Source organism: Barbus barbus, assembly GCF_936440315.1.
Source record: "Barbus barbus genome assembly, chromosome: 40".
Taxonomy (NCBI): Eukaryota; Metazoa; Chordata; class Actinopteri; order Cypriniformes; family Cyprinidae; genus Barbus; species Barbus barbus.
In genome coordinates, this window is record NC_136718.1 from 26631035 (window position 1) to 26649229 (window position 18195).

Here is an 18195-nt window from a genome sequence, read left to right on the forward strand (position 1 = left end):
AACTATGGTTGGTGTTGAAAAATCATGATTAATTTGTGGTTACCGTGGCTTAACTATAACCATGTTTTTTTGGTTTTATTTGCAGTAAACCCATGGTTGGTTTTCATAACAGAAAGCTGAACATTCAGTCACCTGCTGATGAGGGCGTTACGGTGCAACTTAAATCAGGCTGAATCCTTTTCATTATATAGACTATGTTTCATGCAAAGTTCATAACAAAATCAAGCGGATATAAGTCCTCATGCAAGCATGCAGATATTACATTAATGGCCATTGTCAACTCACCTGATGGCCATGCCTTAGTTTGATCAAATCTGGATTGAGAAATCAAAAAGCATAGAAAGTGAAAGCTAGAGGTTTTATATTCACGATCTGGTATTTATGCACTATACAGCCCTTGGGTTAATGTCCCTGCGGTGCTGGACGTCCCACAGAATCAATAGAGATACACGTGAACAGCACTAATGAAGCAAGATGTTAGAGACAGTCATCCAGTCGGGGTTAGGGACCGTCTACAAATACAACACGTTGTTTTTGTTTCAAGGACGTTTTTTTGAAGCCACGGGGCGAATTTGTTTTGTTTCAAAGACTGAAGGATGCCAAGATGCCGAGACATTTTTGACTTTGTCTAAACTTGGTGTATATTATACAATTTCTATAGGGTGCAAAAAATAAAATGAAGCATGTTTAACATTTAAAAAAAAAAAGCTAAATTTTACTATCATTATTTTTTTGAACAAGTTTAGATGTACTCCAATATCCACATCATATGTACATCTCAATTTATGCTTCCTCGTACATCGTAGGTCAAGAAAACCTAAATAGATGGTATAAAATTGCATGATTTGTTTTTATTAACAACTAAAGCGGAACCAACACAAACCCTCACCTGCTAATGAATGCTTATCAGTGTTGGGCAGTAGCTAGTTACAGTAATAATATTACTTTAATAAGTTTTCAGTAATATTACAATTTCTGTCCATAAAAAAGTCCAAAAATCCAGTATTTGTTTTCATGATTTGCACATGCACATGAAGTCAGCAGAGCAGCAGGCAAGCTTGGAATATGGAATATTTATTGGAAGAAAATTAAATATTTTCTTATGAACCTATTGATTTCTTTTGATAAAATACATCAAATTTAATCGTAAATTAGCTTCAAGCTACACATGACAGATAATGTGGGGAAGTCGTGGCCTAATGGTTAGAGAGTCGGACTCGTAATCCAAAGGTTGTGGGTTCGAGTCTCGGGCCGGCAGGGATTGTAGGTGGGGGGAGTGAATGTCCAGCGCTCTCTCCACCCTCAATACCACGACTGAGGTGCCCTTGAGCAAGGCACCGAACCCCCAACTGCTCCCCGGGCGCCGCAGCATAAATGCCCACTGCTCCGGGTGTGTGTTCACGGTGTGTGTGTGTGTGTGTGTGTGTGTGTGCATTTGTTCACTACTCACTGCTGTGTGTGTGCACTTGGATGGGTTAAACGCAGAGCACCAATTTCGAGTATGGGTCACCATACTTGACAATACGTCACGACTTTAACTTTAAAAAAAAAAATAATGAGGTTAATATAACCGTCACTATTAATCACTGAGTGTTTAGTGTAATAACGTCTGACTGCGATCTAGAGTGGATTTTGATGAAATTATGAGGCAGAAATATATTGTTCGTAACATTTTAGAAGACTTTTGTGGGGAAGATACGCAATTGTTGGAGCGTGAAGGAAAAGTCATGTAACTAGTAGTGTAACTCCTCGTTGTGGTCTATTTGTAAATAAAAAAAAATGGTCAAACTCTGCACATAAAAGTCGAAAATGATTTGATTTGTTTTCTTGATCGTTGTTTAACACAGATTATTATTAAAAGTGTGTGTGATTCTCCTCCGCTCCGCCTGGCGGCGCCAGAAGCCTCGCGCTCGTCGCTCGTGACGTCACACACAAAAACACTCGCAGAAGAAGAGCGGAATCGTTCCGCGCGCGTCTTTCAGGTCGGCGGTGATAATATTTCATATTTGCGCTCATATTGTAATAAACATAATCGTGGCAGTGACCGCGGAAGAGTGTTCGTGTCCAGACGGATGGAGGAGTTTCTAAAGCACTTTAAAAACCAGAGCAGAGCGGTACATCTTTCTCTCTCACTTTTTAATTAGAAAAATATCAATTTATCCTAATACAGGTGTGTCTGCTGTATGTATGAATGTTTTATTATACATTTGAAATACGTCAATAGTAATTGCAATATAGTAATGTATATAAACTATACACATGCACTAATACACATCTTTTAATTATGTTAAGATTAATTGTATTATTACTAATTATATGTACATCAATTATACCTAATGTTTTCTGTGCTAAAAAGTAAATATACTTTATATATATATATATATATATATATATATTTATATCATGATTTACAGAAAGCAGGCAGTAAAGTATAATTCAGTGTAACGGAATATTTACCACAAGAATCAGTTTATGATTATTAGTTTTATCCCAAATACTAATGATTTAAATCTTGAAAATCTGGAATCTGAGGGAGCAAAAAAATCTAAATATTGAGAAAATCTCCTTTAAAGTTGTTCAAATGAAGTTAGCAATACATATTACTAATCAAAAATGAAGTTTTGATATATTTACGGTAGGAAATTCACTAAATATCTTCATGGAACATGATCTTAATATCCTAATGATTTTTGGCATAAAAGAAAAATCAATAATTTTGATCCATACAATGTATTGTTGTCTATTGCTGCAGATATACCTGTGTTATACCTGTGCATATGTGTGTGTGTGTGTGTATGGTAATGATGTGTGTGTGTATGGTAATGATGTGTGTGTGTATGGTAATGTGTGTGTGTGTGTGTGTGTGTGTGTGTGTATGGTAATGATGTTTGTGTGTGTGTCTGTGTGGTAATGATGTGTGTGTGTGTATGGTAATGTTGTGTGTGTGTGTATGGTAATGATGTGTGTGTGTGTGTGTGTGTGTGTGTGTGGTAATGATGTGTGTGTGTGTGTGTGTGTGTGTGTATGGTAATGATGTGTGTGTGTGTGTGTGTGTGTATGGTAATGATGTGTGTGTGTGTGTGTGTGTGTATGGTAATGATGTGTGTGTGTGTGTGTATGGTAATGATGTGTGTGTGTGTGTGTATGGTAATGTTGTGTGTGTGTGTATGGTAATGATGTGTGTGTGTGTGTGTGTGTGTGTGTGTGTGTGTGTGTGTGTGTGTGGTAATGATGTGTGTGTGTGTGTGTGTGTGTGTGTGTGTGTGTGTGTGGTAATGATGTGTGTGTGTTTCAGGAGCAGCGCTGGCTCTCTGGGGTGTTTGAGGCGGTGCAGCAGCAGCTTCTTCCTCTCATCGATGCGTCTCTGGGTCTGTCCGTGTCTCGTCTGTCTCTGGCCGTTGTGTCGAAGGTTCAGACGGCCGTCGGCTCAGACACTGATTTACCTGTCAGCTACAGGTGAGTCTGGTGCTCAGCTGTGATCTTCACTCTCTAATGAGTTTTCCACATGATGGAAAACTGTGAATGATTTGGTGAATATCGTCTGATGAACTAGTTTTATTTGTAATGATAATTGTTTTTTATTTCACTCAGATGTTTTGATTTAAGACCCCTTTTATGATCTTAAATTATTGAAAGGGTGAATTAAGACCTTTTTGAAACCCTGTTAGGGATTGCACTCATAACCAAGCTGAGCATTACCAGAAAACACACTTGAGCCTCTAACACTTGCACTCTATTTCTATTTCTATTCTTTTTCATTATTTGCATTTAACACTTGCCTTCTCTATTCTTTTTCTATTCTTTTGACTTGTTTTATTTTTAATTAAAAAAAGACCCTTATTCTATCTACTTGTTTTCTTTTTACTTATTATATAAAAAAACTTTTAGGCTAACTGAGACTTATCACAGCACTTGCATGTTGTTGCTCTTTTGTTGGTTTTGATTGCTTCTATTGTCCTCATTTGTAAGTCGCTTTGGATAAAAGCGTTTGCTAAATGACTAAATGTAAATATAACCACATTTACTGTCAATACAGATGCTTTCCCACTTGTTATTGGACTCTTTGGTTTAATTCGTCATTTTTTCTGACACGTCTTGAATGCATCGTTTTCACACTTCAGCACATTTGTTTTCATCATTTCATCATACACCAGTGGTCTGTTTGCTGTAATATCCTCATGTTTTCTGTCAGGTTTGTGTCTGTGTCGGAGCTGATCCGTGATCAGAGGACCGCCTGCTGCAGCAGCCTCCGCTGGAGCTCCGCCCACTACCGGGAACAAGCCAGGGGGGCGGAGCTAAAGCTGCCTGCTTATAAAGCTCTCCCTCGGGACAACCTGCTTCTGATTGGCTGTCTGTGTGATGGACAGACCGCGGGGACCAGTGACGGCGTCTGGAGGGTGAGAGACGCAGGAGGAAGCCTAGTGTGTGCGGTGAGCTAATTATTACCTGTTAATTGACATAAAATAGAAATGTAAGATAAACAAACTTAAGTTAACAAACTTAAAAAATTAAGTCGTTTCTAATGAAAACTTGCTTTCTGTTGTTGAATAATGTTGAAACACTAAAATTACAACTAAAATTAATAACTAAAATGGATAAAAATTACATTAAATAGAAGTATAAAAAACTAATAGTAATGATGAATGATAACAAATTAAAAAATTAACAAAAATTAAAATGAGAACTGAAAATGTGACATTTGTTAATTATAATTAACAAATAATATAATGGTGTATAAATAGTTTGCTGAAAATGACTAAAACCCTATTTAAAATGACAAAATAAATCAATAGATATAGAAATATTTTAAAAAGAAATAATAATAATAATGAAAATATCAACTAATAAAACAACCTAAAAATATGGTGAAAATATTAAATACAAATCTAATTAAAAATATTAATACTATAGTAGTATATAAATCATATTAAGTACATTAAATCTAGTGTTGTCAAAACAATTAATCGCATCCAAAATAAGTTTTTGTTTACATAATATACGTGTGTGTGCTGTGTTTTTATTTATATATACATAGTAAATATACACAGTACACACACACACATATTATATAAACAAAAACTATTATTTTGGATGCGATTAATAATTTGACAGCACTAATATCATTTAATTTTCAGTTTGTTAGTTCATGTTAACTAATGTTAATAAATAAAAACTTTTTATAAAGCATTAATGATGTTTCATAAACGCTGAGAAAAAATGATGTAGGGTTTACTTTGATTTTTTACTTAGATTTACTTGGAAGCAATTTCAAATGAGTAATTGCTAGTAAGTTTCTCAAATATTTATAAAGAAATGTCAAGTGACACATTGACTAAAACATGAAAGTGAAAAACTATATAAATATTAAATTTGGCAAACATACTCCAATAATCTTTATTCAACTTTTATTCTCATTTATTTATCGCTTTTGACCATAAAATCTGTGCTTTAAATCCATTACTCAGATGTGAAAAGACTTATTGTCTGTTGATTTTATGCATTAATATTAATGCATATTTATGGATGGAAACAGTGGGTTTGCTGCTGTGTAGATTTGAGGATCTCCTTGTTTCTGATGCAGATGCTGAAGTCGTCTTGTCTCTGGCTGGGGAGGCTGATGCTGTTTCCCTCATGGAACTACATCCCCCATAATGCACCTGGGGCGGGTTACTTAGAGCTGCTGGAGCCTCCGGTGTGTGTGACCCTGGAGGCCATGGCCTTTGACCCCGGAGGAGCCCTGAGTGAGGTCATGAGCGTGACGCGGGCGGCTGAGCTCCTCAGACAGAGGTGAGGCGGATCCGGCTCCCAGCGTGACACGCATGCGTTTGATCAGGAGCGTGACGCTCTGTGTGTGTGTGTGTCAGGTGTGAGGATCAGGTGTGTGTGTGTGTCAGCGGCCGGCTGAGCGTCGTCTGTCCTCTGCTGGTGATCCGTGGGAAACGATTCTTCTGCCTCGTCCTCAGTGAAGACGGGTCTTCGGTGCCTGTGTTCATCACGGTCAGTATAAACAAATAATCCCACAGATATCATATCTTACCCCAGCTCTGACTCTGATGATGAATCTGAACAAAGATAAATCATGATTTGTTATTGCTGTTGAATTACTGGTCAGATGAATGAACTGGAGTATTGTTTATGTGCTGTTATAGTCTTTATTTAATATTTACATTTTTGCTGTTCAAGTTTAAGTGATGTGCTTTTGTCCATTTTGTTAGTTTTTTGTTGCTGTTAAATATTTCTATATAGCTTTCACTTTTATTTTTTATTTAGTTGTAGTTTTATTAATTATAGGACTTAAGCTTATTTTAGTTAGTCGCCAGAGCAGTATTTCTTAATTTCGTTTTTTATGTAAGTTTTACTTTATATAAGTTATTAAGTAGCATTTATTATATTTATATGTATTATATTTGGTTTATTTCAGCTTTATTTAAATTACCCCCCCAAAATCTGTATTTAAAAAAAAAAAAAGTAAAATGTATTTGTTTTATTTTGACCTTTATTTAACAATAACAGCACTGTAATTTGTTTCCTATTAAAATATAATCTATATCTATTCATGACATTATACATAATATATTCTATGCATGTTATTTTTAATTAACTGTGGTGACACATGAGGAAATTGTTATTTGGCTGACAACAAAAATGTAATCATTGTATTTTATATATATATATATATATATATATATATATATTCTTGAAAATCATAGCTATCAGTCAACTTCAGATAGCTATAACTTTTGTTACATTCAAGCTATGGACGAAATAAAAACAGTTTTGGAAATGGCTTGAACCTATAAAACTTTTATATGGTATTTTATATGTTAAACCTATAATAGGTAAAATTTCACCATGTGGTGAGTTTTCCTAGATTGCATTACATATGTGACCCTGGACCACAAAACCAGTCTTTTTTATACATCATCTGAAGCTGAATAAATAATCTTTCCATTGATGTATGGTTTGTTATGATAGGACAATATTTGTCTGAGATACAACTATTTGAAAATCTGGAATCTGAGGGAGCAAAAAAATCTAAATATTGAGAAAATCTCCTTTAAAGTTGTTCAAATGAAGTTCTTAGCAATGCATATTACTAATCAAAAATGAAGTTTTGATATATTTACGGTAGGAGATTTACTAAATATCTTCATGGAACATGATCTTAATATCCTAATGATTTTTGGCATAAAAGAATTGATAATTTTGACCCATAAAATGTAACAAATATTCATGCTTTTCCACCTAATTGAGTAAATATTAGTGATCTATATTCTGATCTTTCTGTTTGATCGGGTGTTTGTTGGTCTGTTCTGTGTGTCAGGAAGCCAAGCATCAGTACTGGAGGCAGTGTGTGTGTGTCGGCCAGAGCGTGTGGCTCTCGTCTCTGCGTGTGTGTTCACTGCAGGGCCTGGAGGGCCGGTGCGTGCTGACGGACAGCTGTCAATCACGCCTCCATCTGCACCTGCAGAACCAGGAGAACTCAGAGGATCCAGACACACACACAGACTCCCTCACCACTGACACACACACCGCTGACACACACACCGCTGACACACACACCGCTGACACACACACCGCTGACACACACCTGCACTCAGGTACAGCGTCCGGCTCCGGTCCTGCAGTCAGAGTGAAACGCTCCACACTCATCAGCTTTAAGGTACTAGAAACTACAAATAACTAGAAATAATTAATTTATATTATTTTGCATTGCATTCTGTGTTTTAAAAAAAGGTAAATAAAAGCATTGCTATATGATAGATAAACATGATAAACTTATTAAAATAAAACCATATAAAAATAAATACATAAATATACTATAGAATAAAGCGGGATGGTCAATTGAAATAAACCTGAAATTGCAAAGACTGCAACTTAATCAAATAAATACATGCCCTGTGTGTTTCAAAGTGATTTTTCTTAAATTATCTCTCTTTTTTTATTTTACAGTGCATTTATTTATTTATTTTATTACAAATTAATTAATTTATTTGTTTGATTTTTATTAATTTTTATACTTTTGTTCAGTAGTTTTATTATTATTATTATATAGTATTATTTATATACAGTATAATCAAAACATTTAGGTAAAACAAGCCCCCCCCCCCAATAAGATTTTAAAAGAATAAGGCATTTATGAGAAAATACAGGAACACTTTACAATAAGGTGTCACTTGTTAACATTAGTTAATGTATTAACAAACATGAACGAACAATTAATTTCATTACACTATTTATTAAGCTTTGTTAATGTTAGTTAATAAAAATACAGTTGTTCATTGTTTATTGATGTTAGTTCACAGTGCATTAACTAATGTTAACAAACAACTTATGATTTTAATAATGCATTAGTAAATGCTGAAATTAACATTAACTAAGATTAATAGATGCTGTAGAAGTATTGTTTATTCTTATTCATGTGAACTAATGTAGTTAACTAATGAACCTTATTTTAAAGTGTTACCGAAAATAGTGCTTAAAATAGTTGTGAAGTAATGAAATATTGCAGGACACGCTTATTTCATATTCATATATATGTGGAAAAATTAAAAATGTCCTTAAAGCAAATAGGTGTGACCTTTGACCTGTGCTGTGACTGGTTTCTGTAGTAACTGTGTCTGATTGACAGGGCACAGTCACAAAAATCTTGAACGCGGAGGCAGGGCTTTATGAGATTGACGGACAGGTGGGGCTTTGTCTGGCCTATCAGCCGGCTCAGAAATGGGGCAGCGGCTTGAGGCCAGGGGCGGAGATTCAGGTGAGTGTGATGTCATCACAAAATTCAGTAGCGGATTCATTATTTCTGTGAATAAGACACTGTTTTAAAGGCTTTAAACAAAACAGCAGTGAATGTTTCTGTGGTGTTTGCCTTCAGCTTCACAATGTTCACTTCATGTACCACGCTTCCCCGTTTGCTCCGCGTGTGGTTCTGTGCGCGTGTCTGCGATCCAGCCTGCAGATCACTGCCTTCAGCCGCCTGAGTTCAAAGGTGGAGGTACAGCGGTCTCACGGGCCGCTGCAGTGCCTCCTGCTGGAGAAGAATCTGGGCGCGTCGCAGTATCTCTGGCTGTGCTACTGTCAGAACGCCGTCGCTGAGAGGTGAGTGAAGAAAACGCAATAAAGCCTTGATGCTTTAAAGTTTGAAAATTATAAATAGTAGTATTGTTATTGAATTTTTTGTATAAAATTTAATTTCTGAATTTGTTTATAAAATGTTAAGATTTACATCACAATCACAATTTTTATCAGAAAAATCACAATTAGATTTTCCCCCTCAAATGATTCCCCAAATACTGTAGTTTTACAGTCAGTGTCATGTTATTAACCTCTGTGTGTGTGTGTGTCAGGTTGTGTCCTCGCTGGGTGAGAGCGGAGCGTGTGTGTGTTGTCGCCGAGCGGCTGCTGGACTTTGTGTGTGACGCTGAACAGAAGACACAAAAAGAGAGAAATATTTACAGAGAGATGATACAGGAGCCACACCAGTGCCCTGTTACCACGGTAACGCACTCACACCCTGTTATCACCATAGCTTACAAACACACATACCCTGTTACCACAGGAACACACACACGCTCCGTTACCACAGTAACACACACATATTTCCTGTTACCACAGTAACACACACACACATGCTCCGTTACCACAGTAACACCAACATATGACCTGTTACCACAGTAACTCACACATGCCCCGTTACCACAGTAACTCACACATGCTCCATTACCACAGTAACACACACGTATGACCTGTTGCCACAGTAACACACACATACCCTGTTACCACAGTAACACACACATATTACCTGTTATCACAGTAACACACACCGCTCCGTTACCACAGTAACACACACATATGAACTGTTACCACAGTAACTCACACATTCCCCGTTACCACAGTAACACACACATATGACCTGTTACCACAGTAACACACACACACACACACACACGCTCCGTTACCACAGTAACACACACACACATGTCCTGTTACCACAGTAACACACACACATGCCCCGTTATGTTACCACAGTAACTCACACATGATCCTTTACCACAGTAACACACACACATGCTCCGTTACCACAGTAACAGACACGTATGACCTGTTACCACAGTAACTCACACATATGACCTGTCACCACAGTAACTCACACATGCTCCGTTACCACAGTAACACACACATGCTCCATTACCACAGTAACACACACACACACATATGACCTGTTACCACAGTAACGCACACATGCCCCGTTACCACAGTAACACACACACATGCTCCGTTACCACAGTAACACACACATGCTCCATTACCACAGTAACACACACACACACACACACACACACACACACACACACACACACACACACACAAACACACACACATATGACCTGTTACCACAGTAACTCACACATGCCCCGTTACCACAGTAACACACACACATGCTCCGTTACCACAGTAACACACACGTATGACCTGTTACTACAGTAACTCACACATGCCCCGTTACCACAGTAACTCACACATACCCCGTTACCACAGTAACACACACACACACACATGCTCCATTACCACAGTAACACACACATGCCCGTTACCACAGTAACTCACACATGCCCGTTACCACAGTAACTCACACATGCCCGTTACCACAGTAACTCACACATGCTCCATTACCACAGTAACTCACACATGCTCCGTTACCACAGTAACACACACATGCTCCGTTATCACAGTAACACACACACATGCCCCGTTACCACAGTAACTCCCACATGCTAACACACACACACATGCTCCGTTATCACAGTAACACACACACACATGCCCCATTACCACAGTAACTCCCACATGCTAACACACACACACATGCTCCGTTACCACAGTAACTCCCACATGCTAACACACATGCTCCGTTACCACAGTAACACACACACATGCACCGTTACCACAGTAACAGACATGTATGACCTGTTACCACAGTAACTCACACATGCCCCGTTACCACAGTAACTCAACCCGTTACCACAGTAACTCACACATGCCCCGTTACAACAGTAACTCACACATGCCCGTTACCACAGTAACTCACACATGACCCGTTACCACAGTAACTCACACATGACCCGTTACCACAGTAACACACATGCTCCATTACCACAGTAACATGCACATATGAACGGTTACCACAGTAACTCACACATGCCCCGTTACCACAGTAACTCACACATGCCCCGTTACCACAGTAACTCACACATGCTCCGTTACCACAGTAACACACACATATGACCTGTTACCACAGTAACTCACACATACCCCCTTACCACAGTAACTCACACATACCCCGTTACCACAGTAACACACACACACACACACACACACACACACACACACACACACGCCCCGTTACCACAGTAACTCCCACATGTTCCGTTACCACAGTAACTCACACATGCTCCGTTACCATGGTAACAAACACACATGCCCTGTTACCACAGTAACATGCACATACTACACACACACACAAGCACTTTTACCATGGTAACACACATCAGTCTATTGATAGTGGAAAACATATAACCAATGGAGAAAATGTGTTTTGCAGAAACAATATTAACAATTAATTTGATTGTTAATAACTTATTCGTTAGTTATTTGTTAATTAAAAATTGCATTCCTCCTTTTAAACCCTGACTGAATGATTTGAAATGAGTGTGTGTAGTAATGGTCTGTCTCTGTCAGTTTTGTGTGTGGTGGCCGTCTGCGGCGCTGTGGTCGCTGAGGCAGCTGTCTGATTGGATGAGGTGTGAGGTGTGGGCGTCGCTCTCGCTGGAGTCGCTCTCGCTGGAGTCTCTCCTGCCTGCGTCAGCGGCTCACATGACGGCGCTGGAGCTGAACGCGGCACTGTCCTGGTCCGTTCACAAGGTCCCGCTGACGAAAGCGTCCCCGGAGCCGCTGCTGTTGCTGGGGGTTCTGGAGCTGGACTCGACCCGAGCCACACTGCAGCTCAGAGACCAAACACACGCGCTCGACTGCCTGTGTGTCTCAGCACACCAATCAGGACACAGAATCGCACACATCAACACCGCCTGGCAGGGTAATGATTAGTATCAGCTCATTTAATTATGGTTATACTTTATTTTAAGGTGTCCTTGTTACAGTGTAATTACACATTTAAATACTGATACTATATGTACTCTGTGGTTAGGGATAGGATGAGGGTTTGGCTTACTTGCATGTAATTATGCATTATTTATTATAATAGTAAGTACATGTAACAAATTTAACAAGGACACCTTAAAATAAAGTGTTACCTTAATTAATGATTGAGCATTTGTGTTCTTTATACAGCATTAAGCCATGCCCTGCTATTAAGCATATCAGAGTGAAACAGCAGCTTCTACTTTTGTTGCTATAGTTAACCAAAATTATTAGAAAGCACTTTTGTTAATTGAAATGAAGATGGAATAATGCAAAATATAAATATTATATGGAGAAACTTGAACTAAATGAAAATTAGAAATTGTTTGCAACTAAGTGAAATAAAGTAGTTTTTAAGTTGAAGTGTTAAAATTACTAACTGAAATAAAATTAAAACCATTATAAAAATATTTTAAAGAACACAAATTATTAGAGCACATAACAAATTTACAAAAAAATTAACTGAAGAACATAAAACTGAAAAAAAAAAGATTAAAAACAAGGATTAAACTGTTTTTTTTATTTGCATATAAACAGTTTTTTTGCACTGTTCATAGTGTTGGTTGAAGATCTTATGGCTTATTGCTTGAGTTGTGATGTAATTGTGTGTGTGTGTGTGTGTGTGTGTGTGTTTAGGTTGTCTAGTGTGTGTGCGGCGGTGTACATTAGTCATGGAGAGATTCATGAAGACACATTTCCCTTCCTGGAAACATCTGGATCAGCTGAACTACATCACACACAAACACTGCAGGTACACACACACACACGCGCGCACACACACACACACGCATACACACAAACACTGCAGGTACACACACACACGCGCGCACACACACGCATACACACACACGCGCGCACACACACACACGTTTGTTTTTGTGAAAAGTTGGGGCATTCCATAGGCGTAATGGTTTTTATACTGTACAAACTGTGTGTGCTATTGCCCTACACCAACCCTACACCTAAACTTAGCCCTCACAGGAGACTTTGTGCATTTCTACTTTTCCCCCAAAAACTCACTCTGTATGATTTATAAGCGTTTTGAAAAGTGGGGACATGGGGCAATGTCCTGAAAAGTCACCTTCACCTGGTAATACCTGTCATACCTGCCATTATACAACACACACACACACACACACACACATATATATACACACACACACACAAATGAGTGCATATATTCAGGACATATATATTGTAAATGAGTACATATAATCACATATTATCATGGTAATAGCAACATTTTAAGAGATTTAAATGAATTTAAATAAATTTAATGAAATTTAATTAAAAAATGTAACTTTTTTTAAGGAATATCACAATTATTTTTGTGTTTAATGTTAATGTTTTATGCCTTTATTTGATTTAAAACCATTTTTGATGATTTGTATTAAATCATGAATCAAGAACAATCAAAACAGACAACAGATAATTTCAGAAAAAATAAAACATTTCCTAGAGCCCTGTTAGTGTAATAAATTACATTATTATGAATTCAATTAATTAGGCATGCTTTTTGATTATTCAAATTTAATTAAAAAATGGAATTTGGGAAAAAAAATGAAACTTCAAAATTCAACCCTAAATATTTTTGCTTAAAAAACAAAATTCAGATGGAAAATAGTGGAATCCAGAAAAAAAAAGAAAACATTTTTTGGGATTTCATAGGGTCCTAAAAATTTATTTTTTTTATGGAGTTTTATGATTTTAATTATTTAATTTCAATATAAAAAAATATGATTATAACTGAATGTAACCATTTAAACTGAATCCAGAAAAATTTAACCCGAAAAAAAAGAAAGAAAAAACAAAACAAATTGGAGAACCCCCCCCCCATTTTTGTAGGAATCTGATCTTTATACAGGTGTCTGTGTGTGTGTCTGTGTCTGTGTTCAGGGTTTATCTTCAGCTGTGTGTGGATGATCTGACCATCATCAGTCCGTCTGCTGCCATGAGCCACTGTCTGATGGAGGACAGACAGACAGACCGAGAGAGCGCTAAGAGACCCAGAGTGGCTGAGCGACCTCTGACCCCTGCGGTGTGCGTGAGTTTGCTGCTCAGACTGGAGTCCAAGCAGGGCGTGACGCTGCAGAATGGCTCGGCTGCCGAGCTCAGACTGCAGCCGGGCTTCGTCTGCAGAGCCGTGTGTCTGGGAGACGCTCAGCGCTGGAGCCACGACCCCAGAAACCACCGGCCGCAGGAGCACGAGAGACACGGAGACGCTCAGAAGGTCAGCAGCACACCATCAAACACAAGACAGTCCAGCTGTCATCTTCAGAGCATTTCATCTGTCACATGCAGGGCTCCAGACTGCGACTAAAACGGGTGCATTTGCGACCAAAAATATTAATTTGCGAGTGAAGTTTTTGCTGAGGTCGCCACTGGCGATTATATATTTGCATGTTATGACTTAAAAATTTGCATGTAGTGCCTTTTTTCAATTGCTTTCCATTACTTTGCATTTGATTGTTTTTTTGACGACCAAAATTTAACTATTGAGACAGAATCTAGAATACTTAAAAAGGAAAAAACTTAATTTGGGAAGATGACAGCTGATTTCATATCAGTTTTATGTCTAGTAAGTTCTACACCAGCTGTTATTCTTTAGAGACACAGTCTTACAGAAACAACCAATAACAGATCAATAGAAAACAATAACAGATCAATAGAAAAGTGTTTGATTCTTTACTTATTCAATAAACCATGATTGCAGACTGATCTGGACTTTAATTATCTTCTGCAGTTTGGCTCTAAATGATCATAACATTACAAAAAACAAAACAATATGCATTATGAATACATTAATTGTATTTTATTTTATTATTAATATTATTATTATTGCTGTTATTAATGTTTTATTTTATTTATAATTTATTAAGAGTTTATTTTGTTAATTGTTATTTTTGCTATTATTATTATTATTATTATCATTATGTAAAGGTGAACAGCAAGCAAGTCTAGCAAAATTGAGATCATCTGGTCTTTGGAGCCTCTTTAGAGTATTACAGACCTGATAACAGATCATTAGTATGAGTAAGTCTGGAGTTTAGAGGAGGATGATGGGATTGAATGTGAATCTGTGTGTGTTCTGCAGATTGAGCTGCACTTCATGGGTTCATGTGTTCGCTGGTTCTCCGTCCTTCATCCTGGATGTGTGTACAGAATAATCGCACGCAACACTGAGGTACCACACACACACACACACACACAGACAGAGAGACACACACACCGCTTCAGTGTCTCCCAAAGTCTGATGTCTGACTTTGGGAGACACTGGCTTTGGGAGACACTTTAACAGGAAGAGACCATCTGACTGACAGGTACAGCCGTCAATCACAGTTCTGTCTTTTTAACATCTCTCTCTCTCTCTCTCTCTCTCTCTCTCTCTCTCTTTCTTTGTCTCTCAGGATGTGAGTGTGTTAAAAGCCAAGGGGGTTTCAGCAAGGGGCGGAGTCACGCAGCTCAGTAGCCCCGCCCTCCTGCTGCAGCCAGAGTGGCGTATTCACATGATCACTGAAGAGCTGCCAGACACACAGGTACACACACACTCAGGCACATGCACACGCACACACACACTCACACACAGACACATTCACACACACACACACACACACACACACACGCTCAGACACATGCTCACGCACACAGACACATGCACGCACACACACACACACTCACACACACACACAGACACACTCAGACACATGCTCACACACACAGACACATGCACGCACACACACACACACTCACACACACACACAGACACACACAGACACACTCAGACACATGCTCACACACACAGACACATGCACGCACTCACTCACTCACTCACTCACTCACACACACTCAGACACAAGCTCACACACACAGACACATTCGCACACACACACACACACACACACACAGACACACTCAGACACATGCTCACACACACAGACACATGCACGCACTCACTCACTCACACACACACAGACACATTCGCACGCACTCACTCACACAGACACATTCGCACTCACACACACACGCACACGCTCAGACACACACTCACACACAGACACATTCGCACGCACTCACTCACACACAGACACATTCGCACTCACACACACACACACGCTCAGACACACACTCACACACAGACACATTCGCACGCACTCACTCACACACAGACACATTCGCACTCACACACACACACGCTCAGACACACACTCACACACAGACACATTCGCACGCACTCACACACACACACAAACTCACACACAGACACATTCGCGCACACACACACACTCAGACACATGCTCACAGACACACTCAGACACATGCTCACAGACACACACTCAGACACGTGCTCACAGACACATGCACACACTCACTCACTCACACGCACTCACTCACACACAGACACATTCACACACACACACACACTCAGACACATGCTCACAGACACACTCAGACACATGCTCACAGACACACACTCAGACACGTGCTCACAGACACATGCACACACTCACTCACTCACTCACATGCACTCACTCACACACACACAGACACACGCACTCACTCACACACAGACACATTCACACACACACACACACACACACACACACACACACACACACACTCATACTCACACTTACACACACACACACACAACTCCCCATGAGTCTGTGTGTATTCAGGTTTAAGTCCCCACCTGCATAGAAAAACTGGTACAAACACACACACACACACATATGTTGATTGTTTGTGAGCTTTAACCTGTGCTGTGTCCTCAGGCAGGTGTTCCTGCGCTCATGAGCGTGTCTGAAGTTCTTCACAGCAGGTGATGATCGTCACACTAAACATCTTTAGCTCTGAATACATCAGCATCATCTCTCAGTCACGGTTTGTGTTTTATAGCTCCGTCCCTGAGATCGTCTCCTTCTGTGGAATCATTACTCAGCGAATCACATTACAGGAGGACAGCGGAACCAAACCCAAGATCCAATCACTGACAGCAGCTGAAGGTTTGGCCCCGCCTGCAGTTTCTCTCTCTGCTGACTGAGTCGCTGTGGTTAAACCAGATGTTTCCCTCTCTGTAAATATCCAGATGCAAGCGTTGAGCAGGATCTGCGGGTGCGTTTGACCGTGCAGGACGCTGATTGTCCCGGTCATGTGATCGATGTGTATGTGGATCTGTCATGTGGTCCATACACACTCGGTCTGATCGCTGGAGCCACGGTTTCTGTTCGTCACGTTCAGCGCAGAGTCTCCAAGTTAGTTTGAGATGCTCTCATTAACAGTGCTTTATACACTCAAATATATAGCAGATATCAGCTCTGGGATTGTTTATATTGTTGCTAAATGTTTTAACTGTACCCAGCTCCACGGAGGACAAACCTGCAAAAATCTAAATAAATAAATGTATCAATTGGAAAATTAATAAATTAATAAATGGCTTAAAGCAAAAACAGTTGATTTTTAAAAAGTTTACACTTAGTCTATAATCAATCGATTATAATATCTGTCTACCTGATTATCATACAAGTGACGGAAATGTAAAAAATAAACACAAAAACAAATAAATAAATAAAATTTAAATAAGGAAGTAAATGCATGTGTGAATAAATATGAAATAAATGCATTAATATAAAAAAAACTAATAAAAAAGGGCTTGATAACCAAATACCATTGATTTTTAATTAAATTTAGACTTTTATCTATGATAAACAAATTATATGCAACACCAGCCCTGATAATCATACAAGAGACAGAAATGTAAGAAACACAAAACAAGTTAATATATTAATAATAAAATAATAATAAAAGTTAACATGAATAAATATGTAATATATATATATATATATATATATATATATATATATATATATATATATATATATATATATAAATACATGTGTAAAATATATATATATATATATATATATATATATATATATATATAGAAGCAATAGAATAAACAATAAAGTTAAAATTAAATAAAGAAAATAATAAATA

The 18195-nt window shown here is 38.4% G+C and overlaps 2 protein-coding genes across 3 annotated transcripts in view; both read left to right on the forward strand.

Moving 5' to 3' along the window:
- Window positions 1-18195, forward strand: part of LOC306859227 (coiled-coil domain-containing protein 171-like) — a 472225-nt gene that overhangs the window by 204164 nt on the left and 249866 nt on the right. The gene's annotated exons all lie outside the window — the stretch shown is intronic.
- The window catches only part of ctc1 (CTS telomere maintenance complex component 1), a 25221-nt gene continuing 8959 nt past the window's right edge, over window positions 1934-18195 (forward strand). Inside the window, exons 1-17 of one of the 2 annotated variants that reach the window (XM_079400144.1) lie at window positions 1934-2114; window positions 3296-3456; window positions 4193-4430; window positions 5582-5787; window positions 5865-5997; window positions 7325-7663; window positions 8633-8761; window positions 8879-9102; window positions 9351-9501; window positions 11743-12097; window positions 12838-12952; window positions 14098-14431; window positions 15296-15385; window positions 15609-15737; window positions 16974-17020; window positions 17098-17204; window positions 17288-17453. In XM_079400144.1, coding sequence (XP_079256270.1) covers window positions 2073-2114; window positions 3296-3456; window positions 4193-4430; window positions 5582-5787; window positions 5865-5997; window positions 7325-7663; window positions 8633-8761; window positions 8879-9102; window positions 9351-9501; window positions 11743-12097; window positions 12838-12952; window positions 14098-14431; window positions 15296-15385; window positions 15609-15737; window positions 16974-17020; window positions 17098-17204; window positions 17288-17453 — 2966 coding nt within the window. In that variant the 5' untranslated portion in view covers window positions 1934-2072. Of the gene's footprint in view, window positions 2115-2867; window positions 3252-3295; window positions 3457-4192; window positions 4431-5581; window positions 5788-5864; window positions 5998-7324; window positions 7664-8632; window positions 8762-8878; window positions 9103-9350; window positions 9502-11742; window positions 12098-12837; window positions 12953-14097; window positions 14432-15295; window positions 15386-15608; window positions 15738-16973; window positions 17021-17097; window positions 17205-17287; window positions 17454-18195 lie in introns of those variants that run through there. The other variant, XM_079400143.1, reaches the window with a different exon arrangement.